A 27,768-nucleotide genomic window follows, 5' to 3' on the forward strand; every position below is an offset into this window, starting at 1 on the left:
AAGAAAATTGCAGTATATGCCTTTCCCTGATCTAATGCTCTTGTAACTTTATCATAAAAGGCTAGCATATTGCTAAAACAAGAGCGCCCTTTCACAAATCCATGTTGACTCTCACAGATAACATTACCCTCATCTGCCCAATGCTGTATACGGTCCCTCACTACTTTCTCTAAGATCTTAACTACTGATAACACACAAACTGGCCTGTAATTAGACACTTCCAGTCTGCTACCTTCCTTCCATTCCATGGGCACCTTTCCTGCAGCCAGACTTTCATTGAAAAGTCAGGTCAAAGGCACTGTCAGTTCTCTAGCACATTCTCTCAAAACTCATGGTAAAATACCATCCAGTCCCACAGCTTTACTGACATCCAGAGTACTCAGTATTTGAAACACACTCTCCTCCTGTACCTCTAAACCTCGAATCTGCCCTATCTCTCTAGCATTAAAACTGACTCCTTCAGGATGAAATACTCCAATAAAGTCTTCATTGAGCAATTCTACTATGTCTTCTGCATCAGTCACTCTATTCCCATTTTTATCCCACAATATCATTCTTCCACAGTCATTTCTCCTCTTGTACAATTTGTATTTTTGTAAGTTTATACTATGTATTTTGTTTCATAGTTTATATGTTTTCTTCACTTACATGAATTACCTGAATTAAATAAAAATATTTTTTGTTAGATATGTCATTGTTGTTTATAAAATTTAAAAAAATAATTTCGGAATATAACCCTACTTTTTCTATGTGATCTGAGTCTCGCCTAACGCGATTTATATAATGCGGCATTTCTGTGGAACCTAACATCCGCATTATATTCAAATAATTACCTGTTTATTTTTACCTGGTTACCTGTATAAATATCTGCTCATCATACCTCCCAAAACATAGATGTCGTCAAGTCATTATTAATTAATAGAGCCCATAATGTATCCTTTTCTCCCTCAAGCTTACAATAAGAATTCTTTATCAAAACTTTAATGGCATTATATGGTCATAACTCTCATCAAATCCAAATGATATTTAACTCCTATATTCCAAAATCGAAAGATTCTTTACTAGACCATAAGGTTCTAATCCCATATATTTCTGGCATCTCTGAACCTACTGTAAGAATTTTCCTTTCGATATCTCTTACATCAACAAAAAATAAGCTGCCACTTCTATTTTAAGCTGGTGTTTACAAGATCCTTTGTGAATGTAATTTGACATACTTTAGGTAGTCAGGTCACTGTATGGAAAAAAGAAATAATGAGCAACATTACTATGCTGAATACTTGACACCTGAAAAGTGTAGTCTGTCACACCATAGTATTAATAGTAAACAAAGTATACTTTGGGATGAAGCTTGTCTTCTCGATAGAAGCAGTGTTAAATATGAATGCCTTTTGAAAGAAAGTTGTGAAGTCTTTTTACACTGACCAAACCTGGATGCTTTTAATTGGTAAACCAAAAGTTTTGTTTACATTCTTGTTCTTTCGACACGTTACAACATATCATTAATTACAGTATGAAAATCTGTGATTTTCAATAGTTTTTTTTTTTTAATTTTTTTTTTTGAAAGATACTTTGAAGTCACTATAGTTATAAATAACAAATGAAAACATTAATAAAAGTCAACTTACTGAATTCAAAATCTTCAGAATTTATGCTGAATTTGGCTAAACCCTTCTTTAATGCACTCTGTAAATGATATAAAAAATATGGGAAAAAAAAAAGATGATTAAAAAGAATTGAACATAAAAAAGAAAGAATAGCTATAAAAATAAATCGGAAATATTTACACTAAGCTAATTCTGCTGTTGATGACAAGATGGCAAAATATCACTAGAATCATATTCTAAACTGTTATACAATTCAAATCCATTAAAACATTATTGTTATTATTATTATTAAGAGAGACCTCCAGGGAGTCAGGGACTCATCGAGGGAGGTCACATCCTACATGCACCAGCTATCATACTTATTCTTGAATTTATTCACACTGCTACTCACAACATCAAATAGCAATCCATTCCAATCACGCATCACCCAACATGAGAAAAATCTGGCCCTCACCCCTTCTTAGTGGAATTCATTCTCGGTTTCCAAGGATGCCCTCTTGTCCTTTCCCCACCCTCCATAAATTGAACAATTCCATCAACTGAAATCCTGTATGACCCTTTCAGAAGTTTGTACATCTCAATCATATTCCTCTTTCTCCTATTTGCTAGTGTCTGCAGTCTACAAATTCTCAAAAAATGATTTTGTCTGTTTTCATAATTAGTATTTCACAATCCTGATATCATTTTTTAACACTGTCCTTTGAACTCTCTCCACTATATCAGAATCACAAGGGAAACCAGGAGACCAGACCTGTGCACCATAGTCCAAGTGAGGTCTTATCAAGGTCTTGTAAAGAGGCAAAAATGGCATTCTTATCTTTACATGTGAAGATCATTTCATAATTGCAATTATCTTTTGAGTTGTATTTGCAATATTTGCTACCTGGCCCTTAACTTCAACTTCCTGTCTACTAACACTCCAAGATCTCTAGACTCATCAGTTTCTTCTAGCATAATCCCAGCAATATAATTACATTGGATATCTAATCATGCCAAAGTCAATAACTTTACATTTATTAACATTGAAATGGCAGTTATTTTCACATGCCCACAATTCTAGCCTATTTAAATCATTCTGCAAGTTCTGCATATCAGCAGCATTCCTGATTACCCTACCTATCTTTGCATCATCATCAGCAAATGGCCATATGTCGATTGTCAAATCCTTCCCAATATTATTAATGTACAGAGTGAATAACAGTGGACCAAGCACTGATCCTTAAGGTACATCACTGGTTACCTTAAATCTTGCAGACTCACATCATACATAAACCACTTTTTGATATCTGTCAGTCAGCCATCCTCTTATCCATGCTAATAATAATCTATAATCCAAACCCATATTCTCCAATTTATGAAACAGTCTATCATGTTGTCATTCAAAAGTATCATGGTGTATCATTTCCCTTTGTCTAGTTCAATGGTAACATTATTATAGAATGTGAGCAAGTTGCTAAAACATAACCTTAGCTTAGTAAACTCATGTTGCTCATTGCAAAGTAGAAATTCACTCTCGACCCATTTCTGAATGTGGGCCCTAACCAATTTTTTGAAAATCGTCACCACCACTCCTGAGATAATAATTGGTTGATAGTTGGATACATCAGTCTTTGTGCCACCCTCGTGCAATGGAATTACCATACATTCTTTCCATTCCTACAGAATTTTTCCTGATCTGAGACTCATATTAAATTAAACAGCCTGGTCAAAGGAATAGCCAGTTCAGCTGAACACTGTTTTAGAACACGTGATGCTATCCCATCAGTCCCTACTGCTGAATTCTTATTCAGTTTGTGCAACAGCTCTAATACCTCGTCCTCATACACCTGAGTTTCTTCATCCAGTGAAGAGGTAGCAGTGACTTCAATGTCCAGTACACCAAGTTGACAGCTTTTAACAAAATGGGCACTCATTAGTTGAATAACCTCTTCTGCATCTGTAACCCTCACATCATCTACATTTAGAAGAGTTACCCTTTCATATTCATTATTTCTTTTATTTGCAGAACATCGATAGAATTCTTGTGGGTTGTCTTTAGCACACAGAGCCAGTTTCTTTTCATACTCAGTCTTTGCTTTCCGTACAACAGTTGTGGCTATTCTAGCCTGCTGCTTATAACGTTCATAACGGACATCATCCTTATACAAACGGTATTCCTTCCACATCTTTTCTTAAGGATCTCTTGCTTAATAAGATTACACATCCATTTGACTTCTACCTTATTTATTCTTCAAACTCTTGGGACACATTCTGATATTGCATCATTTAAGTTTCCTCTTCATCATCAAATTCCTGACGTGTATCCTCAAGGGGTGTACAGGATATTATGATAGTACCACATGAAAAATTTACTATCTACAATTTTCCTCCAAATCAATCTATCATCTGTCACGATTCAAACATTATCAGATGTTATATTTCTGTCTTCTAAGGCAATTTTTGCTGTATTGATCCACCAATATCTTGGTCTTCCTATGAGTCACTTTCCTAACAACCTGGCAGAGAAGACCTCCTTTGCTAATCTTTCCTCTCCCATTCCGTTTAAGTGACCACACCAGCTGAGGTTAGTTTGCTAACACATTCTTGGATGTTAACAATATCAAGTTCTTTCCTAATATTCTCGTTTTTAATATGATATGGCCATTAACGCCATTTGTTCATGTCCCTAATCTTTCTCAGGACTCTCATATCTGTGGTCTCTAGTTTTGTCAAGTATTTTATTTCTAACCCAGGCTCTCAGATCCATAAGTTAAAATTGGTTTGAATACTCTCTTCTATACAGCTAATTTGGTGTTTTGACTAATTTCTCTCTTATTCCATATAAATTTATTCAATTGAGTAGCTGAAATGTTTTACTTGTTCTATAGGTTCTCCATTCACAATGCAGTTGATATTTTCAATGTTTGCCTATTTTCATTGTCTTTGTCTTCTTATTACTGATTTTCAAACCACATATATTACAACAGTTATTCAGTTTAGTCAGAGAATCTTGCAGACTTGTACTGGATTTATTTATAAGTATAACACCATCTGTATAAAGTAAAGGATTAGATTAACATCTTCAATTTCAATATCAGGTTTAATACCACTTTCCTTCATAATGTGATCCATATAGATAATGTACATCCTTGTCTGACACCAGATTTAACATTAAACCATCTTCCTATGCTTCCTTCCTTCAGTTCTAACTGTTGACATACAACTCAAATAAAGACTAAGTATTGCTTGATATAATGCCTCAGTGACACCATAGCGTTTTGAATAGCCACCTTTGATATATGCCTTTTACATGTCTACAAAACTAAAATATAGATCTCTGTCAGATTGCCATGATTTGTAAAGTGAAACTCTGATCCTGACAGCCCATTTGGCCAGAATCGAGCTTGTTCTTCATCAAGCTTCCCTTCTACTATCCCTCTCAACCATAGTTCTCAAGAATACTTGCATAAATCTTATTAGGAACACTCAGTAGGGAAATACGTATGTAATTCTCACATTCAATTTTGTTTCCCTTTTTATATATGGGTAGCATGAGCTCTACTCCAATCATCTGGAATTTTCCCCTTTGTCCAGGCCTTCTGAACTATGCCGTACAGCCAATGCAACACTTTTATAGCTCCATACTTGAGCATTTCTGGTCGTATATATCATCTATCCCACTGCCTTTCCACATTTCAGGCTTTTGATGGCTTTTTCTACTTCAAATATGGATATATATTCCTGATTGCATGACTGTTTAGTTGTTTTTTACTACTGTGCAGTCACTGCTTGTTTCATTTACCAATTTTTCAAAGTAATTACTCCATACATCAATGACATCTTTTTCTCCAGTTTTCATATTATCTTTTATTGTTAATTCCTTTTACAGCACTCTTTCCTCCATTTCTGAGCTTTTAAAACAGCTCAGGAATATTTTGCCACCTTCCTGATATTCATTTTCTATGTTCTTACCAATGTCTTTTGTTTAGCTAGTTTTACACAGTGTTTAACTTTCTTACGTTTGTGTTCTATTCTCTAAGAGTACAAGCTGACTTATTCACCAGGAACTTTCAATATGCTTTCTTCTTTTCCTTCACCGATTCTTTAACTTCCTGTGTCCACCATAGAATTCTGATTTTTCTATTCTTGCAGACAACCTTCATCACATGCCTCTCTGGCTGAATCTATCAGGGTTTTTTTCAAGGCTGGCCATTGAATCTCCAAGGTTTGGTTCCTGATCTCAAACTCATTTTTTCTTGAATAATGTATGTGTATTTTAGTCATCTGAGAGCTGCTCAACTTTTATTCACTTTAAAAACTTTCTTACTTGTTCTTTCTTTTCAATATGAAATTCAATTAAATATTGAGATGTGTCGCTAGTGTAGCGAGAAGTAGCGGTGTGTAAAGAGGGCTACCATTTGTGATAAACATTTTTTTGAAATAATTAACAGTATATGAGCATGTGTTCATGAGTAAGAGTTCCTATAAAAGTTGTGTACTTGCAGTGTTATTGGTGTGTGGGATTTTTTTTGTATAGGTTTATTTATGAATTCTTTGAAATTAGAGCTAAGTATACTAACTGGCGAAGGCAAGATTGGTGGCGGCTTTGCCCATGCAGGAATTCAATTTCGATTTCAGTTGTTTCGTTAAATGTGAGGTGTGCTATATGTACTCATTTGATTATATAGACAAATTGTGGATATTTAAGTCAGATGGAAGGAGGGTGTGTGCAAAGTGTGAACTGAATGAGGACTTGATGAGTGCTAATATGTAGATGATTCAAGGTGTTAGTAGCGAGTGCCGCAAGGAGGATGAGTGCTCATCTGATAGAAACGTACAGTGTAAAAGAGCACAGAAAAAGTGTTAAAAAAGTTTTGAAAAAGAGAACGATCAATGGTAAGAAAGATAAAAGTGATGCGAATGTGGTGGAAGTTGGAAAAGAAGGTGCAGTTGGTGCAAGCGGCGTTAACTGTGAACAAGAGCGTATAATGCAAGGTTCAGAAGTTCGAAAACTCAAAAAGAATGAATGGCAGTGAAAATGTGATGCAAGATTTGAAAGTTGAGTTGGGTAAGAGTGAAGAAAGAGATAAAATGCATGCAGAATGAAGTTAAGAGAATTTGAGATATGAAAGTGTAAAAATGATGAAATTAAAATTATGTTTTACTGGAGGTAGAAAGAGTCAAGTGGCTGAAGCATTAGATTATTATTATTATCATCATCATCATCATCTCAGGCAACTCCAAGGAGTCGACAGACTCATCGAGGGAGGCCCTAACATCATGTCAAGAGCAACTATTCGACATTCACACAGTATCTATCATACATCGCCTTGAACTCATTCACAGTCATAGCACCTACAACAGACTCTGGCAGCTTATTCCACTCATTCACCACTCTCCAAGTAAAAAACCTAGTTCTAACACCCTTGCTACCCACACTCTTGCCCAGCTTCCATGTATGGCCCCTAGTCCTCCCCCCACAAATCCTATTCTCAAAAATATCTTCTAGATTAATCCTATAGAAACCTTCAGTAATTTGAATGTCTCAATCATATTATCCCTTTTCTGCCTATCAACCAATTTTTGCAACCCACAAATCTTCAACCTGTTTTCATAAGGTTAATTCCACAGACCTGCTATCATCTTGGTCACTCGTCTCTGGATCCTCTCCACCTCCTCCCCATCAAGAAGAAACCCTGGCACCCATATCTGAGCACAGTAGTCTAGATGGGGTCTTATCAATGCTTGATATAGAGGAACAATAACTTGTTTGTCACTGCTTGTTAAAGTATTTTTCAGTAACCAAGTGACTTGATGAGCTGTTTTGGCCACTTTTGCAATTTGCCCCCTAAACTTCAACTCCCTATCCACCAACACTCCCAAATCCCTGGCCTCATGAATCTCCTGGAGTACGGTTCTGCCAATGTGATATACTGCTGCTAATCTTTTCACTCCAAAATGCATAACCTTGCACTTTGCCACATTAAATTGACATCCATTTTCCCTAGCCCAGTCCTCCAAACTATCCAAATCATCCTGCAAAATTTTGACATCCTGTACACTCATAATTGCTCTACCCAACTTTGCATCATCAGCAAACAAGTGAACACTTCCTCTCAGAACCTTTCCTATATCGTTAATAACAAATTGAAAAGTAGTGGTCCAAGAACAGAACCCTGCAGCACACCACTAGTCACAAGCCGTCTTTTGGACTCCACTCCTGAATAAACCACTCTCTGGTATCTCTCCATCAACCACCCTCCTATCCATCTCACCAACCCTATATCCATCCCCATCTGCTCCAGTTTACTGATTAGAGTAACATGTGGTATCCTGTCAAAGGCCTTGGCAAGGTCCAGTAGAATCACTGTAAACCCATTACTTTTATCCAGTTCAGCCGTCACTGTGTTATAAAACGTGAGCAAGTTACTGAGGCATGATCTACCCTTCACAAAACCATGTTGTTCCCCCATAACAGTATCCCGTTTTCATCTATCCAGTCCTGTATTCTTCTCTTGACTAATTTCTCCAAGACCTTGACAACGATTCCTGATATGCTAATCGGTCGGTAATTTACAACAACAGTCATGGACTCTCCTTTATGCAGTGGAATTATTTTCCCCTCTTTCCACTCCCTCGGGACTGACCCAGACCCAAGACTCAAATTAAACAAAATGGTCAAGGGTACTGACAATTCTTTAGCCTCTTCACATATGACACGAGCTGGTATACCATCCAATCCCACATATGTATTGACATTGATGAGATATGAGAAGTAAGCAAGCATAAGAGTTGGTAGTTGTAACAGGTACAAATGACTTGACTGCAAACAAAAAACACATCAGACTGGATATCAGGAGGTTGTTGAGATGGATAAAAGAGAATAGTGTGAAAGGAAATGTAGTAAGCGTGTTGCCCAGGTATGACAGTGGAGAGATAAGGCAGAGAGCAAGGATTATGAATCATATGTTAGCAGAAATGTGTGAGGAGAAAGGAGTGCAGTTTGTTAATGTGTGGAATGAGTTTGAAGTATGAAGTGAATTGTATGGGAGTGATGGAATGCATTTGAGTGGTTTTGGTGTGAGTCGCTTAGAAAGACTGCAGCTGGAAGGCAAAAGAGTGAATGCAGAGAATGAATCTGATCAAATGGAAAGCAACGTGGAAGAAAGGGAGAGTAAGACAGGAGAGATTGAAGAGGTGGTTGTGAATGAAGAAGTGAGTGGCATGATTATGGGGAAGGAGAGAACAGTTGTGCAAGACATACAGGGAAATAGGGTGGACAGAGAAACACAGTGTGAGAAACATAGATACTCCAAGAGGATGTGAATGCAGGTATAGACAAAAAGGGAAGGGGATAACCTTGGATCAAGGGAAAACAGTTGGTTCTGAAGAAGGTTCAAAGATGAATAAGGAGAAAAAGCAATGGCTCAAGTTAAGCATGGAGGAAGTTGCATCAAATAAGTGGTGTCAGTGGAATTAGTTTTAGATCCAGGAATAAGCTGCTGTGTTTGTATACAAATGACGGAAGTGTAAGAATCAAGGAAAATGAAATGGTTGCATTAATTGGGTCTGTTCACCCAAAAATTGTTGGAATAAGTGAGACATGGTTAGATGAGGATGAAATCCAGAAAGGAATAGAGATGGAAGGATATAATGTGTTCCACGGGGATAGAAAGAGTAAAAAGGGAGGGGGGGGTGCTATTGATGACAGAGAAAAAAATTAAGTCCATGCAACGTAGAGATTCAAGAGGGAAATAGTGCCAGTGGTTTTAAGGCAGTATGGTGTGAGATGGAGGTGAACAGAATGAAATACTTAATTGAATGTTGTTATAGACCTGGTAATGTGGATGGTAGTGACTATGAAATGTGTAATCAAATTAGCCAAGCAAATAAGAAAAGGGTGATTATTATGGGATTATTCTGATTTTAACTATGGCAATATAGACTGGGATGATGAGATAGCAATTGGAAGTAAAGAAAATGAACTGCTTGAGTTTTTGAAGGACAACTACCTCAGACAATATGTAACAGAGGGCACACGGGGATTTAAGGGTCTTGGATTTGATCATCTCATTAGAGGATGTAATTATAAATGAGGTGTCAAATCACCCTCCAGTTGGTGAGAATGACCATGAGGTGGTTACCTGGATGGTTGCCAGAAGTGTGAGGACCTCTGTGAGAAAAGGGTATATGTGAAACTACAAGGCTGGTATTATGAAGAACTCAGGACACAGCTTGTTGGTGTAGCATGGAATGAGGAGTTAGCTGGAAAAGAGATCAATGCAGCTTGGGAGATATTCAAGAATTATCTAGCAGGAGCAATGTCTATATGTATTCCAACGGTCAGAAGACTAAATAAAGTAGATGTGAAATGGATGAATGAAGAGATCAAGCATGCAATACAGAGAAAACAGGCATTGTGGAGGCAGTATAAGAGAAGTGGTAATAACCAATTTCATGAGGATTACAAAGACCATGCAAGGAGAGTGACTTGGACAATGAAGCCAAAAAGAATCTAGGAAGTTCTTTCGATATGTAGCCAGCAAAAAAAGAATGATTATGGAATATGGAAAGAATGATTATGGAGAAAATGGTTAATGGATAACTACTGTCAAAGATATAGTGGAGATACTTAATGAGCAGTTAATAAAGGTCTTTCATTCTTGTGAATATGACATCGTGGAGGGATTGAGAGGAGTTGATGAAGGGGAGGAGAGACTGACTGTAAGTGAGCAAGAGATGTATGGAGAAGTAAGCAAACTTGATGTTAATAAGGCTGTGGGACTTGATAACATATCACCATGTATTCTGAAGGAATGCTCCAGGGAGTTGACATCTGTGTTGACATATATTTTAATATGAGTCTTGCACTGGATTGAGTATCAAAGGAGTGGAAGGAGAGCAAGATTGTGCCCGCTTCATAAGGGAGGTGATAGAACTCAGGCATCAAAACCTGACACACAGTCTATATAATAGGCTGTGTGTCAGATGTTGTGGTTAAGTTGTTGGAGAAGATGGTGAGAACTATGATCCAGAATTGGGTTGACAACAATGGTATTATCTTTGATGGACAGCATGGATTTGCTAAAGGGAGGTCATGTTTTAGTAATCGACTTACTTATTACAATAAGGTGATAGCTTCCTTGAACAGAGGAGAGGGATACACAGTAGTATACTTAGATTTCGCAAAGGCTTTTGATAGATTACCACATTATAAATTGATAGTCAAACTAGATGGGATGGGGTTGGGTATCAGATTAGTGCATTGGATCAGAGACTGGGTATCTGATAAGTATCAGCAAGTTGTGTATGGGGTAGCAATATCAAGGAAGGGAAAAGTCACTAGTGACATGCCTCAGGGGTCTGTTTTAGGGCCCTTGGTGTTTAACTTGTATGTTAATGATATTGGAGAAGATCTGGATGTGGATGTTCAGTTGTTTACTGATGATGCAAAGTTGGGACGAACTTTGAAGAGGTAGAGAGGATGTTGTGCCTTACAAGAAGACTGGAATAAGTTGAGTGAATGGGCATGGAAATAGGTATGCGAGTTTAATGTGCAAAATATAAGGTTTTAAAATTTGGGACACAAAGATGGGATGTAGAATCTATACTTGGTGGGGATATATGTAGGAAGACAAGTAGTGTGATAGGAAAGAATGAAAAATATATATGAATGAGAAAATAATAGTTGATAGTGTGGAAGGTGTGAGAAAGTGAAAGTTTAGGAGATGGTTTTGTTTGGGAGAGTGAATTTAGATTAAGAGTGACTGATCTGCAGAAGGAGATAGATGAGCTGAAAGAGGAGGTCGAATGTCTTGTGAATGAGAGCAGAAGTATGAAAGATAAGATTAGGAGAATGGAAGAGATAAATGCAAGTCGCAGAGTAGGGGAGAGAGAGAGAGAGAATTTTGGGAGTGTTAGAAGAGGAGAGAAAAGAAACAGTAGAAGAGAGGGAATGACTGAGAGGTATGGGGGTGCTAGAAGAGAAGAGAATGGAAAGAGTAGAAGAGAGGAATGAGAGAAGGATATGGAAGTGCTAGAAGAGGAGAGAATGAAAACAGTAGTAGGAGAGAGAGGTATGAGAATGCTAGAAGAGAGAATAGCAGTAGAGGAGAGGGAATAAAAGAGACCTATGGGAATGAAAGAAGAGGAGAGAATGGAAACAACAGAAGAGAGGGAATGGTAAGAGGTATAATGTATGGCGACTCAATGATCCGTGCTGTTCAAGATAGGATGCGTGAGGAGTGTTTGCCAGGAGAAACAACAGAAAGGGGGGGCTATGGCAATTAAGAGAGGTGAAAGGGTGGATGAGATGATTGTGATGGTAGGAACAAATGACTTGAGTGGTAATGTAAGTCGGGGAGTGAGCGATATGAGATTTTTGCTTGAGGCTGTACGGAAGAAGACAGAGAGAGGAAAAATAGTGTGCATGTTGCCTAGGTATGAAAATGATGAGCTGAGCAGAAGGACAGTAATATTCAATGACATAAGAGCTAGAATGTTAAAAAAGAGAGGACTGGTATATGTGGATCCTTGAAGTGTGTTTGAGGAAAGAGAGGAATTGTATGCGAGAGACCGCTTACATTTGAATGAGGAAGGACGTAGGCATCTGAAGAGATTGCTGTTCTGAACGAGTCAGTGTGTCCCAGGGAGGATGATAGCAGGGATGGCCTCTTGTGGGAATGGATACTTGGGAGAAGGGAGACGACATCAGGTAACACTGAGCCCAGTGGAGTCTAGTAGGGATAATGCTGGCTATAGAAACAACGGCATTTATATGCTTTATACTAAGGCCAGGAGTATCCGGAATAAGGGAGAGGAATTGGTGGTGCAGATAGCATCAGCCTGGCCAAACATTATTGGGATCACTGAGATGTGGTTGACAGAAGAGGATATAATAACAGGAATAGAAGTCGCTGGGTATAGCATTTTTCGGCAGGATAGGAGGGGGAAAGCATGGTGGTGGGGTACTGCTTATGATAAGTGATAACCTATAGCCTCTAAGAGTGGAGGCTTTGGAAGGCAGAGAGACAAATGATTTTGAGCAGTATAGCATATGGTGTGAGGTAGAGGTGGGCAAAACAGGATATTTAGTGGGGTGTTGCTACAGACCCAGGAGCACAGAGGATGGGGACCAGGAGATGTTTAGACAGTTAAGTTTGGCAAGTGCAAGAAGAATGATTGTTATGGGAGATTTTAACTACAGTAGTATAAATTGGAGAGAGGAAGATGCATGTAACAATAGGGGAATGGAATTTCTAGAAATCTTGAAGGACAAATGCTTTAGGTAACATGTAACAGAGGGAACAAGAGGTTCAAGAGTTTTGGATTTGGATATAGCATCAGAAGAGTTGATAATAACTGAGATGACATCTCTCCCACCAGTTGGAGGGAGTGACCATATGGTTTTGACTTGGAAAATGAACAGACATGCAGGGGTATCAAAGAGACGGGAACTTATGTGGAATTATAAAGCAGGTGATTATAATAGTCTTATACGTCAACTTCGGGAAGTTTCATGGTGGGAGGAATTGGAAGGCCGGGATATCATTAGTGTGTGGGATATTGTGAAAGAATATTTGTTAGCAACAATGGTAAGTTGTATACCACGAGGGAAAAAGAGGACACAATTTGGAGTAAAGTGGATGACAAACGATATTAAACAGGAATTGCATGCGAAAAAGAGGCTATGGAAGAGATATAAGGAGACAGGCAAAGAGAAGATGCATGAAGAATATAAGACACACGCCAGAAGAGTGACTAGTGTGGTAAGGAATGCAAAACTGCATCATGAGAGGAGATTGGCCCTAAGATCCAAAGAAAATTCTAGGGAATTTTTTAGCTATGTGGCCAGTAAGAGGAGAAATGACTGTGGAAGAATGATATTGTAGGATAAAAATGGGAATAGAGTGACTGACGTGGAATTGTTCAATTAAACCTTTTTTGGAGTATTTCATCCTAGAGGAATAAGTTTTAATGCTAGAGGGATAGGGCAGGTTCGAGGTTTAGAGGTACAGGAGGAGAGTATGTTTCAGATACTGAGTACTCTGGATGTCAGTAAAGCTTTGGGACTGGATGGTATTTCACCAAGAGTTTTGAGAAAATGTGCTAGGGAACTGACAGTGCCTTTAATCTGGCTTTTCAATGAAAGTCTGGCTGCAGGAAAGGTGTCCAAGGAATGGAAAGAAGGTAAGATAGTGCCATTGCATAAGGGTGGTAACAGACTGGAAGTGTCTAATTATAGGCCAGTTTGTGTGTCATCAGTAGTTGTTAAGATCTTGGAGAAAGTAGTGAGGGACCGTATACAGCGTTGGGTAGATGAGGGTAATGTTATCTGTGAGAGTCAACATGGATTTGTGAAAGGGCGCTCTTGTTTTAGCAATATGCTAGCCTTTTATAATCAAGTTACAAGAACATTAGATCAGGGAAAGGTATATACTGCAATTTTCTTAGACTTAGCAAAGGCATTTGACAGGGTGCCACATGATAAGCTGATATTTAAGTTGCAGCAGATGGGTCTGGATGTCAGATTGGTCAACTGGATTGGCTGTCTGATAGGTATCAGAGAGTTGTGTATGGTGAAGCAGTTTCAAGGAGGCAGAGGGTTACAAGTGGGGTTCTACAGGGCTCAGTACTGGGATCTATATTGCTTAACCTTTATATCAATGACATTGCCAGTGGGTTGCAACGGGATATACAGTTGTTTGCAGATGATGCAAAGCTGGGAAGGATTATTAGTAATAGTGCAGATGTGGTAGCCCTGCAAGAGGATTTGAATAAGCTAGATAGATGGGCAAATGAATGGGGGTTGTCGGTTTAATGCAGCAAAATTCAAAGTCTTGAGGTTTGGGAAACATCGATGGAATGCTGCATACTCTATGGGAGGAGATATACTGGAGGAAGTATGGGAGACAAGAGATCTGGGGGTTGATGATTGATAGAAACCTGAAATTTAGGGGACATATTGCAAAGGTGGTGAAGGTACCACAGAGGATTGCTGCAATTATGAGAAGGACACTGACCTGCAGAAATAAAAGGGTTATTGTTCCGTTGTATAAGTCTCTGATCAGATCACACTTAGACTATTGTTCTCAGATTTGGTCCCCAGGATTTCAAGGGGATAAATTAACTGTGGAAAGGGTACAAAGACGGATGACAAAGATGGTTTCAGGACTGTACAATTTTGGTTATGAGGATCGGCTGAGGGAATGTGGACTGCAGAGTTTTGTGGATAGAAGAAGGAGAGGTGATATGATTGAGACTTTTAAACTGTTGAGAGGTGGTTACAGGGTTGACACTGGGGAGTTCTTTTGCTTAGTTGAACAGTGGGAAGGAGTGATGACAAGAGGCCATCCCTGGAAGTTATGAAAGGAAACTGTGAGCAAGAGGGTGAGGAGTGGTTTCTTTGCATGGAGGGTGGTTGAACCATGGAATGCATTGCCTGATGGTGTGGTGAGAGCGAGAACGGTCAATGAGTTTAAGGAGCAGTATGATAGACTTTGTGTTACTTAGGGGGGGGGGACCTCCCCTCGATGAGTCTTGACAGACTTTATGTTCTTAAGAAGGACCTCCCACAATGAGTCTATTGACTCCATGGAGGCCTGATTAATAATAATAATAATAATAATATATTGTTGGAGGTGGAGGAAATGTGGGATCTTGGGGTGATAGTGGATAAGTATCTGAAATTTAGGGGACACATTGTGAAAATTATGAGGAGAGGACAACACAAAGAATTCCGAGAATGATGCGGAGGACACTGACTTGTACAAGTAGGGAGATTCGTGTTCTATTATATAAGGCTTTGATTAGGCCACACATGGACTACTGTGCCCAGATTTGGTCACCTGGTTTTCAAAAGGATGAAGAGATGATGGAAAGGATCCAGAGATGACTGACCGACCAAGATAGTTTCTTATCTCAGGAATGTCGAATACGTTGAGGAAAGCTTGAGAAGATACAATTTGCAGAGTCTAGTGGATAGGAGGAGGAGGAGGGGGTGATATGATAGAGACCCACAAGTTGGTAAGGAGTTGTTATAGGATCAATGACGGAGAGGTTTTATAGAAAACAGTGGGAGACCAGGGGAGAACCAGAGGTCATCTCTGCAAGCTGTATAAGGAGGGTGTGATCAGGGGTGAGAAATAGGTTTTTTGCATGCAGAGTTATGAATGATTGGAGTGCCTTGCCTGAGAGTGTGGTGTCTGCAGAGAATTTGAGTGTGTTTAAGGCATGGTATGATGAACTGTGTGTATTACAAAAGGACCTCCTAGATGAGTCTTTGACTCCATGGGGTCTTGGGATAATAATAATAGTAATTAGTTTATCTTACTCAAGATTACATGGTGATCACTTCCAATTTCAAATCCTCTGTAATCTATAGTGTCCTGCACCAGTGAGAAAACATCACTATCAACAATGACATAGTCAATGAGACTTTTCTTATTTTTTGCCTCTTTGTTCCACGTGAATTTGTGCACATTTTTATGTTGCAATGTTGTATTAGTAATAACCAGTCCATGTCCTGAGCAGAAATCCAACAGAAATATTTGCCATTATTATTAGTTTTGCTCTTTTCTCCAAATTTTCCCAAAATATATCTGTATATCTGACAATCATTTCCTTCAGTGGTATTTAGTTCCCCCAACAAGAACCAACTTTTCCTATTTCATTGTTGCTTGCTTTCTCCAAAGCCTCAAAAAACTCCTCCACTTTTATCTTAAAAGAGACTTGTTTATGCCTTAGTAGAACCTTCTGTGGGACAGAAGGTTCTACTAAGGCATAAACAAGTCTCTTTGTCCAGTTCCCCATTCTGATATTTGCCCACATTACTCTATTTGTTATTGCTTGCCATTCAAGAAGATTAGCCTCATATTTAGTGTGTGTTGAATATTATGGCTACCTTTTTCCTGATTGTTATTGTTTGAATATAATATTTTCTATTTATTGCTTACAAAGATCACACCAGTTTTGTCTTTTTGTTTCAGTCACTCCTATTATGTTGATCTGGTACTTATCCGATTCTTCTGTTAGCTCCGTTTCTTTCCCATTCAGGCTTCTTATGTGTTGCAGGATTTGTTCCAGTAGCTGAATTTTCACTGTTCACCCTGGTTCTCTGGTGAAAACAATGGGTGCCTTGTTTAACCAGGCAATGCTTCAGCAGACATGAAACATGAATATGAGTTGAGCAATATGTCCTCTAAACTTCAACTCTCTAATTACTACTACTACTCCCAGATCCCTGGCTTCATCGATTGTCTGGAGTACATTTCTCTTAATGTGGTACACAGCTTGTAATCTTTGTATCCCAAAATACATATCTTTACACTTTTCCACATTAAATTGACATCCATTATGTTTTGCCCATAATGTCAGCCTATTTAAATCATCCTACAAGCTGGCTACCTCACTTTAATTAACTATTTCCTACCCAACTTTGCATCATCAGCAACAACTGAATATCTCCCTTTCATATTATTTCCTATGTCATTTATGTACAAATTAAACAGCAGTGGTCCAAGCAGAGAGAAATGCAGCAGACCAATAATGAGCTGCATTCTCCTGAATTCTATTGTTCCATATACCACTTTTTGGCATCTGTGTATCAGCCTCCCTTGTATCCATATCATGAGTTCGTTGCAGTATCCTGTCACACCTTTGCAAAATCCATCATCATGTAGTCATAAAAAGTAAATTACTAGTAAATTATTCTTCTCATTGAGTATCATTCTTATCTACATTCCTGAATTCCCTTTTCGACAAACTTTACCAGTACTTTTATTAGCACTCTTGAGGTACTGATTAGTCTGTATTTTGTTACTACAGACTTAGATCCTCCTTTATAAAAAGAAATTATTTTACCCTCCTTTCACTCCTTATGACTTCACAAGAGCTGATACTTAAATTAAACAGTCTAGTCAAAGGCATTGACAGTTATCCTGCACGTGCTCATAAAATGTGATCTGGAGAGTAGCAGGGAATGAGGTGGAATATGTTGCCGGAATCTGTTATGAGTGCCATGGTTTGTTGATAAATGCACTCCAGGGCATTACAATAGGCATTTTGTACACAGTCAGGACCTCACATGATGAATCTTCAGATCCATAGAGACTGCTATACAATAATAATAATACAGGACATGACATCTCCCTAAGACGGTTACTCCATCTACCCACTGCTGCATCTACGAGCCAGCCTGGTTGGCTGAGTGGATACCGTATTCGCTCTCCAGCCAAAAGGCTGCGGGTTTGAATCCCACCATGGGCATGGATGTTTGTGATTGTCTGTGAAAATACCAGTAGTGGTCGACAGTAGGTGACGGTGTAGTTGCAGTCAGATGGTGATTGAATGGTAGAGACGGAGTTGTAGAGCAGGTGCCCTCCCTCGATGAGTCCTTGGACTCCCTGGAGGTGTCAAATAATAATAATATAACATCTAATCTGACAGCTGCATTGAGATTCTGCAATATCCTAAATATCTCCAATTCATCAACATCTGTTCTCATATCAGTTCTGTCACCTCTACCAGTACACAGCAGTATCCTCACACTTGGATGATATATACTCTAGCAAAGTGTTCATTGAGTAGTTCTATTATTTCATCTGCCTCTGTCACTGAATATCTGAAATTCAGTGACAGAGGCAAATGAAATAAAAGAATACCCTTCCCACCATCAGCACTCATTAAAGTTATCCTTCCATGGTTATTTTTCTGATACTTACCACATAATGAAAGAATGCTTTCAAATTGCTTTTAATCTCCAGGCTAATTTTTTCTCATAATCTGATTTTGCCTTCCTTACAATGCTGATTATCATTCTTGCCTGACCCTTGTGCTGTTCATGAGCTTGTTGGTCACCTTTCTCATAAATTAGAGATGCCAAGAAATTATATTCTTGGTTTAATCCTTTATCCAAGTGTAAGCAAAGAAAGTGGGCACATGAAGTAACTTTACTGCTGGGAAACTCAGAAATAGAGGCTAATGACTTCACATCACTTGCAATAGTATTTCATAATGCAAAGCACATATCCTTATGGACATGTATAATGTTGGAAGTTTATTTTGCACTTGGTTAGACTATAATAAATTTAGTTTAATCCTTTATCCAAGTGTAAGCAAACAAAGTTTGCACCTGAAAATATCGTCAGACTGAGGTAAGGTGATACATCCCTTGGCAACTGGTAGCAAAAGTGGGCCAAGCTCTCATCACTCCTTGTCTCAGTATCTCTCATAATGCAAAGCACATCTCCTTGCAGACATATATACTGCTATGCATTAAGGGTAGGACCACTACCCAGACCGGTTTCGACCTTTATTGAGGTTTCGTCTGTGGGAGGCAGACCCAGAGTGGTGATACTAAGGCAGAAGCAATGGAGAGGTCATATTTACCTGTACGAGTTGCCAACCGGTGTACCACCTTATTATTAAATTACTCTGGATTTAGAACGTCCAACAACTTCCTCTAAATCCAGAGTAATCTATACTATTAAATAATCTTTGTACTTGAGTTTTCTGTTATTAATTTTGTATCGATATGTCTACTCACGGTATACCTCTTTTAAAACTCCCAAGAATGCCTATAACTTTTGGTGAGGTTGCACTAACCAATGCCAATCTCCTCCCTCTTTTCCCTGATACTTCTAGAAACCGTCTAATCCCTATAGACCATTATGACATTAATAATAATTAAATGATTAAATTAAATAATAATGACATTAAAAACAAAATAACAATAATACGGATACTACTCTACTTGCATATTACACAAAAATCTTAGCTGATGCATAATTCACTTATAATCAAGGATGTAGATTACATACAGTGTTGAAGATATCAGTGGAAAGAAAAATTTTTGTAAAAACTATATATATATATATATATATATATATATATACAGGGTCATCAAAATTAAAGCATCTCTGTTTAAGGTCTTGTGGAGCACCATCGAATGATCCAAATGCTGAGGAACTTTAGCAATACATCGTGCATCATGCAGAAAATATCTGAGAGAGAGAGAGAGAGAAAAAGTAGTTCCAAAATTCGCCAGGAGTGCTGTATACACCAGATGCATGGAATTTGAATATCATGCAACTCAGCAGGTGCCAGGAGGGTTAAAAAAGATGGACACAAGATTTTTAACTTCATTCTGGTTGTTAATACTGTACCCTACAGTGATGACACCAATCTTGCCCCAATGTGTTTTGCTTGTGTAGCTGTACTACTTAAATAATTGCAATGCTGTTGCCATACTCTAGAAATGTCATTGCCTGAAAAAATATCAACGAGGTCCACTATCTTTATGTGCTCTGTGACGAATATTTAGTCATTTGAATATGTAGAAATGGGATCATTGGGAGTTAGACCTGTCAGAGACAACAAACCAATCAGTTCAGAACAAGTGAATGAACCTACTACTGCCGTTGTGAAACAGGCCATGAATAATAGTGTTGGTTTCTGCAGTCCAAGTGCTGTATCAAGACACATGGATGTGCTTTACATGGAACTGTCTGGAAAATTCTACAGAAGATTCTGTTCATTCTGTAGATTCATTTCTACCGATTCAAGGTAAACCTGACACAGGAGTTGCACCCAGAAGACTTTGAAAATCCACTGACATTTGCAAGTGAAGCTGGATGCTCCATGGCTGCAGATGACTCTGCTGAGATGAGGCTCACTTTCACCTGAACAGAGCTGCGAATACCCACAACTGCTGAGTATGGGCTATATAAAACCCATATGCAATTCAACAAATTCCTCTGCATTCACTCAAAGTTGCTGTCTGGTGAGGGTTTACAGCTTCATTTATCATTGCACCATTCTTCTTTGAGGACATTTGCCAGTCAGATCCTGTGACCAGCTCAGTTAATGTAGTGAGGTTTTGTGATATGATAAACAATTTTGTTGTGCTACAGTAGTGTCTGTGCATGGATTCAGTCATTTTCATGCAGGATGGGAGGGCCCTCTACACATCGGTCGATCCAGGATACTCTTTAAGAGCATTTCAAGGTAGCCAGAGTGATCAGCTGTGTGTTTCCCACTGCATGGCTACCTTGCACAACTGATCTGATCCCCCTGAGACTTCTGGCTCTAGGGATTTCTCAAAGACAGGGTTTATCAGGACGGCATCCTTTGTAGTCCCGATAAACTCTGTCATAATGGGAGGGCAGCACACTGAATTGTACAGCCACATGAATGCATAAAGAAAGTGAATAAAAATGTGTTATTTATGCTTGTGTCACTTTTCTCCTTCTTACACACACAGAAAAATTACCACCTTTATATTCAGTACATCATACAGTATAGCATATGGTGGTGAGTTTTGGAATTACTCTCCCCCTCCCCCATTCCTCAGATATCGCTTTAGTATGCTGCACAATGTATTTCTTCAAAGTTCTGCAGCATTTGGATCACTGGGCTGCACTCCACAAGGCTGGGATACTTTAACAGGGATACTTTAATTCAATCATCCTATATATAAAATTAATATTAATAATAATAATATAACAATGATAATAATAATAATAATAAATCCTAGTCCACCCACGGTAAGAATGTAAGATCAGCTCTAAATTTAGTATAAAAATTAAATGCCAGTCTTGCCCAGGTTGGTCAATTTTTTTTTTTTTAAATTGTAATTCTTTATCTGGCTGCCACTCACAAAATGTCCAGGGCGATGAAGTACATTTCTCCCCTTTCCATGATGAATGACGAGTGGTGGGTGCTGCAGGCTAAGAGATTACCAGAATCAATACTGGTGATCTCTGATTAAATGGTGGGCCTGTAAATAGTGGGGAAGTTGGTGCAAGTTGACTGTTGATAGCTTTTTCCATTATTTTGGATAGGATTGAGGTGATGGCAATTGGTCAGTAGTTGGACAGAGAACTTTCTTTTTTTGGAATAGGTTGGATATAATACTTGCATCCATGTGCTGGGATAAATGCCCAGCTGAATATAGAAGAATGAAGAGATGCCATCAAAAACAAGACATAAGTTGTCTTGTCTTTTTTACAAAAAAAAAAAAAAAAAAAAAAAAAACCACTAGAGGTATCAAAGTGCTCATACCAGCATGGTAGTAGGAGGAGAATTGCATTTGTGTACAGGTCTGGGGAAAAGGAGTAATACCAAGTGGTCAGCTTTGTAACTGCTATACAAGAAGGTTATCAGAAATTCAGGTAGGTAGATGCATGATTTGGGTTAGGTCACTGGTTATACAAAGATTTCTGCAACTCATCCAGCTTGATTGTTTGGTGCTGACAAAATTGAATCAGTGGGAATTATGGAGGTTAGAAAGATGACCTCACCATTTGGATAGCTGGACTGCAAATGACTAAACTTCTTCAAGAGGAAGGGGAAGAGAGAGAGAGAGATCAGAGTAGTCTTCAAACTTTGGAGACATGCAGCAGTTGAATATTACTAAATGAGACAAGGAAACTGGAGACTAGAGGAGGGCAAAATCTGGAGATTCTAAATCAGCTATTATCTGGCAAGCAATGCAAGTTCTTCTAGAAACATACCACCCTTGAGGCAAAAAAGGAATTGTGAAGTGTGTAATGTAATCTGAATATTGAAGATGGACAACAGTGGATGTAAATGCAATTTGGATTTCTGTCAAGATGAAGAGGTCTGTTCTGGATGACTCTACAGGGAGGGTGAATGTCATTTATGTTGGTGATGTTAGGAAAGTAAATATGAAAGCAATTTCTTTTTCATAGAGATTCTGGTGCAATTTGTATGGTGTGCTTGGTCTGTCTTTTTTTTTTTTTTTTTTTGCTGGGATGGGTTTTTGAAGATTTCTTTTTGTTACAGTGTCAACATCAATGTTTTTATATTTTATTATAGGTTCATTTATGGCAAGGACATGAAGTGAAAAGAGGAAAACCCATGGGCATGACACTCATACAGACAACAAGTCTTCTTGCCATTACATCGCCTTGACAGTGTCTCCCACATACCACTACATGATCTCTCTCTCTCTCTCTCTCTCTCAGGCATGACCTGGCAAGCTTCCTGACTCACCACTGGGAGGTTTGGGTCCATGCATTATCTGGGGCTGGCCTACACCACTGCTGTTTGTACTGACATATCCTCAAAATGTACCAGCTCTCTAAACATGTTTGGTATGCCCTTCAAGGCATGCTAAACATACTTATGTTGGATCCTATTTCGTCTTAATCTATACCTTGGATCCGACATGTTATTTACTATGATGTTCTTAAACAAAATAGAAAGTTGCTAGTTGATTTCTAATTCAAATATAAAGAAAATTTATATTTAAAGACTGCGCCACTTTATATCTGAATTAGTTCAAGAATTGAAGATAAACCAACTCACAACTACCTCTCCTTTTAGGTGTTAATAATATATATATATATATATATATATACTGGCCGAGAATATTTAACTTACTTAATTTACCCGCTTTGGTTCGAATATTTTATGAATGGTGCAGTAAAAGAGATTCAGGCAAAATACATCTTTTGATTAACAAAAACAAACATTTAATTTTAGAATCACAAATTTTACACTTAAGTTTAAATCAGTAATTAAGATATCACAAACATTTCAGCTTCTCTGATAAGTACAATCATACAAACTCAGACAGTGGTAAATCTGTTATCTCTAATACAGTCTTCTTACAGTTGCTTAAGTTCCAAATACAATAAAAATTGCAGTAACACACCTCTTCACAAACAAACACTTTTAATTTTACACCTCAGTTAATTCTCACTAATAGTTACTGTTAATATAAGGAAATTCTAGGATGAAACTTACACACTTCTCTGTATAGAAATATTAATGGTTGGAATAATCTTACCGATAATCTTTTTTCTTCATCTACTTATACGTAAACACTTTTTATAACTGTAAACACTTTAAACAGTATACGGCACTCATTAAATAAATCTTCTAAGCAATAACTGAATTAATCATCGGTCACTATACACATAAACAAACGTTCTTGCATGAAATGCTACTGATCTCTTATGAATTAAGGCAATACACAATAATTCCTTAACTTGAGGTTTTACATGCATAGCTGTTCATTCTTCCTGCATTCAAATAATTCTTTAGGCACAATAATTCTAATCACAGTTAACAGTAAACTTCAATTTTACAGCCTCCACTATACTCTAGAAACTTCGTACTTTGCTTCAAGGTTCCGTATGTCCTTGAAAGGTCGGCGCTGAAATTAAATCTTAACTTAAGTATCGCTGGTCTATTTAATAGTCACTCAGCTGTCTTCCATAGCTATAATTGTTATTCAACAATTTATTAGCTAACCGCCTCTCGACTAGTAGACTTTATTAGCTGCTTGAGTGACTTGCCGACTCGCTATTATCGCACTGTGATTCCCGAATGCTCTGATTCCAACCTAATGCCAATCCTCTCCTTTTTCTCTCTCTTAATTCTTCTAATCTCCTCTTAATTCATTAATAATTTCAGCGTTCATCGCTAATATATCTGTTCTTCCTGCCTCAATTATTCTCGTGATTTCTTTCTAAAACTCTTTTCAATAAACCTCCTCACGCAGTGTTCCAAAAACGTGCTCGCTCACTTATATACGTTTCATGACAACCAAACAAAATATAATAAAATTGAGGTATTGCATAACGCTAAACTTCTACAAATAGGAATAAATAAAGAATATTTATATTTCAATTAATGCGCAGTTAAATTATCACGTGGACAGGGATACACAGCGTGAGAAAGGTGGATGCTCCAAGAGGAGGTGAGAGAATGTGTAGGCAGAAAAGTAATGGGATGATCAGGGATCAAAAGGAAACAGATGGAATTGCAAAGGGTTCTAAAATGAAGAAGCAGAAAGGGAAATGGCCCCAGTCCAGCATGGAGAGATCACATCGAGTGAGTGGTATCAGTGGAACTAGCTGTAGATCCAGAAATGAGTTGTTGTGTTTGTATACCAATGCTAGAAGTTTAAGAAACAAGGCGGATGAAATGGTTGCACTAATTGCGTCTGTGCACCCAGAGATTGTCGGAATAAGTGAGACATGGTTAGATGAGGACGACATCCTGACAGGAATAGAGATGGAAAGGCATGATGTGTTTCGTGAGGATAGAAGGGGAAAAAGGGAGGAGGAGTGCTATTGATGATAGAGAAAGAGTTATGTCCATACAAGGTAGAGATGCAAGAGGGAAATGGGGCCAGTGGTTTTGAGGCAGTATGGTGTGAGATAGAGGTGAATAGAATCAAATACTTGGTGGGATGTTGTTATAGACCTGGTAATGTGGATGGTGGTGATAGTGAAATGTATAGTCAAATAAGCCAAGCAAATAAGAAAAGGGTGATCATTATGGGTGATTTTAATTATGGCAATATAGACTGGAATGAAGAGATAGCAACTGGAAGTAAAGAAAATGAGTTTCTTGAGTTTTTGAGGGATAACTACCTCAGACAGTATGTAACAGAGGGCACAAGAGGATTAAGGGTCTTGGATTTGGTCATCTCATCGGAGGATGTAATTATCAATGAGGTATCAAATCATCCACCAATTGGTGAAAGTGACCATGAGGTGATTACTTGGGTGGTTGCCAGCAGTGCAAGGACCCCTGTGAAAAAAGGGTATATGTGGAACTACAAGGGGGGTGATTATGAAGAGCTCAGGAGACAGCTTGCAGGTGTAGCATGGAATGAGGAGTTAGCTGGAAAAGAGATCAATGCAGCTTGGGGGATTTTCAAAAAATATTTAGTGGATGCAATGTCTAAATGTATACCACGGGTGAGAAGGTTAAATAAGTTAGGTGTGAGATGGATGAATAAAGAGATTAAGCATGCAATACAGAGAAAAAGGGCATTGTGGAGGCAGCATAAGAGAAGTGGAAGTAACCAATTTCATGAGTTCTACAAAGACCAGGCAAGGAGAGTGACTTGGTTGGTGAGAGTAGCTAAAGAGAGGTATGAACAGCAGTTAGCTAATGAAGCTAAAAAGAATCCTAGGGAGTTCTTTCGATATGTAGCCAGCAAAAGAAAGAATGATTATGGAAGGATGACATTGATTGGAGGAAATGGTATAAAGACAGCTGTTGCAGAATGTGGTGGAGATACTTAATGAGCAGTTCATAAAGATCTTTCAATCTTGTGAATGTGACTTCATGGAGAGATTAAGAGCAGTTGATGATGGGGAGGAGAGACTGACTATAAGTGAGCAAGAGGTGTTTGGGGAGTTGAGTAAACTAGATGTAAATAAGGCTGTGGGACTTGATAATATATCACCGCGTATTCTGAAAGAATGTGCCAGAGAGTTGACACCTGCCTTGACATATTTTTTTAATACGAGTCTTGCACTTGGTCAAGTCCCTAAAGAGTGGAAGGAGGGCAAGATTGTGCCACTTCATAAAGGAGGTGATCGAACTCAAGCATCAAACTATAGGCCTATCTGTGTGTCAGGTGTTGTGGTTAAGTTGTTGGAGAAGCTTGTGAGAACTAGGATCCAGAGTTGGGTTGACAACAATGGTATAATTTTTGATGGACAGCATGGATTTGCTAAAGGGAGGTCGTGTTTTAGTAATCTACTTACTTATTACAATAAAGTGACTGCTTCCTTGGACAGAGGAGAAGGATACACAGTAATATACTTGGATTTTGCAAAAGCTTTTGATAGAGTACCTCATGATAAGTTGACAGTCAAACTAGAGCAGATGGGGTTGGATATTAGATTAGTGCATTGGATTGGAGACTGGCTATCTGATAGGTATCAACAAGTTGTGTATGGGGGTGCAATATCCAGGAAAAGGAAAGTCACTAGTGGAGTGCCTCAGGGATCTGTTTTAGGGCCATTACTATTTAACTTGTATATTAATGATATTGGCGAAGATTTGGATGGAGATATTCAGTTGTTTGCAGATGATGCAAAGTTGGGACGAACCATAAAGAGTAGTGAAGATGTTGTGGCCTTGCAAGAAGACTTGAATAAATTGAGTGATTGGGCAAGCAAATGGGGATGTGAGTTCAATGTTGCAAAATGTAAGGTTTTAAAATTTGGAAAACAAAGATGGGATGCAGAATTTATGCTTGGTGAGAATATATTGTTGGAAGTAGAGGAAATAAGAGATCTGGGAGTGATAGTGGATAAGGATCTAAAATTTAGGGGACACATCGCCAAAATTGTGAAGACAACACAAAGACTTCTGGGAATGATGAGGAGGACACTGACGTGTAGAAGTAGGGAGATTCTTGTTCCATTGTATAAGGCTTTGATTAGGCCACACATGGACTATTGTGCCCAGATTTGGTCACCTGGTTTTCAGAAGGATGAAGAGATGTTGGAAAGGGTCCAAAGGCGACTGACTAAGGTAGTTTCTGACCTCTGGAATGTCGAGTATGAGGAAAGATTGAAAAGATGTAATTTGCAGAGTCTAGTGGAGAGAAGGAAGAGGGGAGATATGATAGAGACCTACAAGTTGGTAAGGGGTTGTTATAGGATCAATGGTGGAGAAGTTCTACAGAGAATAGTGGGAGATCAGGGGAGAACCAGAGGTCATGCCTGGAAACTGTATAAAGAGGGTGTGAGTAGGGGAGTGAGAGGCAGGTTTTTTTCGTGCAGAGTTGTGAATGATTGGAATGCCTTGCCTGAGAGTGTGGTGTCTGCAAGGAGTTTGAATGTGTTTAAGACCCGGTATGATGAGATGTGTGTGAGATAAAAGGACCTCCTAGATGAGTCTTTGACTCCATGAGGTCTTGTTTAATAATAATAATAATAATAATAATAATATTAACATAGTAATAATTAAAATAGCTTAATAATATTTAATACAGTCTTATCACTATTAATACATATATCTTTGATTAAATAATTAGATATTAGACAAAATTAAGGTAGTTATATGAATATTAAATTATAAAATAAATTATTTACATTAAATAATTACAAGTTTAGCTTATGTGATGGAAGATCATGCTGGATTCTGAAGCAAATGCTAATTACTCAAATTACTACATATTCAGAATCCAACAGTTACACTACATGGCAAAGAGGGGAAGAACAGACACTGGAACCCCTGTTCTCAAGACAAAATATAGCATTCCCTACTTCAGGTCTCATATAGTCCTGGTAGTTTTATTTTATGGGTTATGAAAGTCATCTACCACCTAGAGAGTCTAGTTCACATTTCTCCAACTAGGAAGATATTTTTCTGCAGCAGAAATTCTCAGTGGGTTTTCCAG

General features: G+C 38.3%; 1 protein-coding gene across 10 annotated transcripts in view; it reads right to left on the minus strand.

Annotated features, from left to right (window-relative positions):
- The window catches only part of LOC150104358 (intermembrane lipid transfer protein VPS13A-like), a 2,072,875-nt gene that overhangs the window by 1,556,258 nt on the left and 488,849 nt on the right, over positions 1 to 27,768 (minus strand). For all 10 annotated transcript variants that reach the window (XM_090396324.1, XM_090396319.1, XM_090396320.1 and 7 more), the window contains one exon: positions 1,629 to 1,686. In XM_090396324.1, coding sequence (XP_090252450.1) covers positions 1,629 to 1,686 — 58 coding nt within the window. The remainder of the gene's footprint in view (positions 1 to 1,628; positions 1,687 to 27,768) is intronic.

This window comes from Typopeltis vanoorti, chromosome 8, assembly GCF_054136105.1.
Source record: "Typopeltis vanoorti isolate ZY-2024b chromosome 8, IOZ_Tvanoo_1.0, whole genome shotgun sequence".
Lineage (NCBI taxonomy): Eukaryota > Metazoa > Arthropoda > Arachnida > Uropygi > Thelyphonidae > Typopeltis > Typopeltis vanoorti.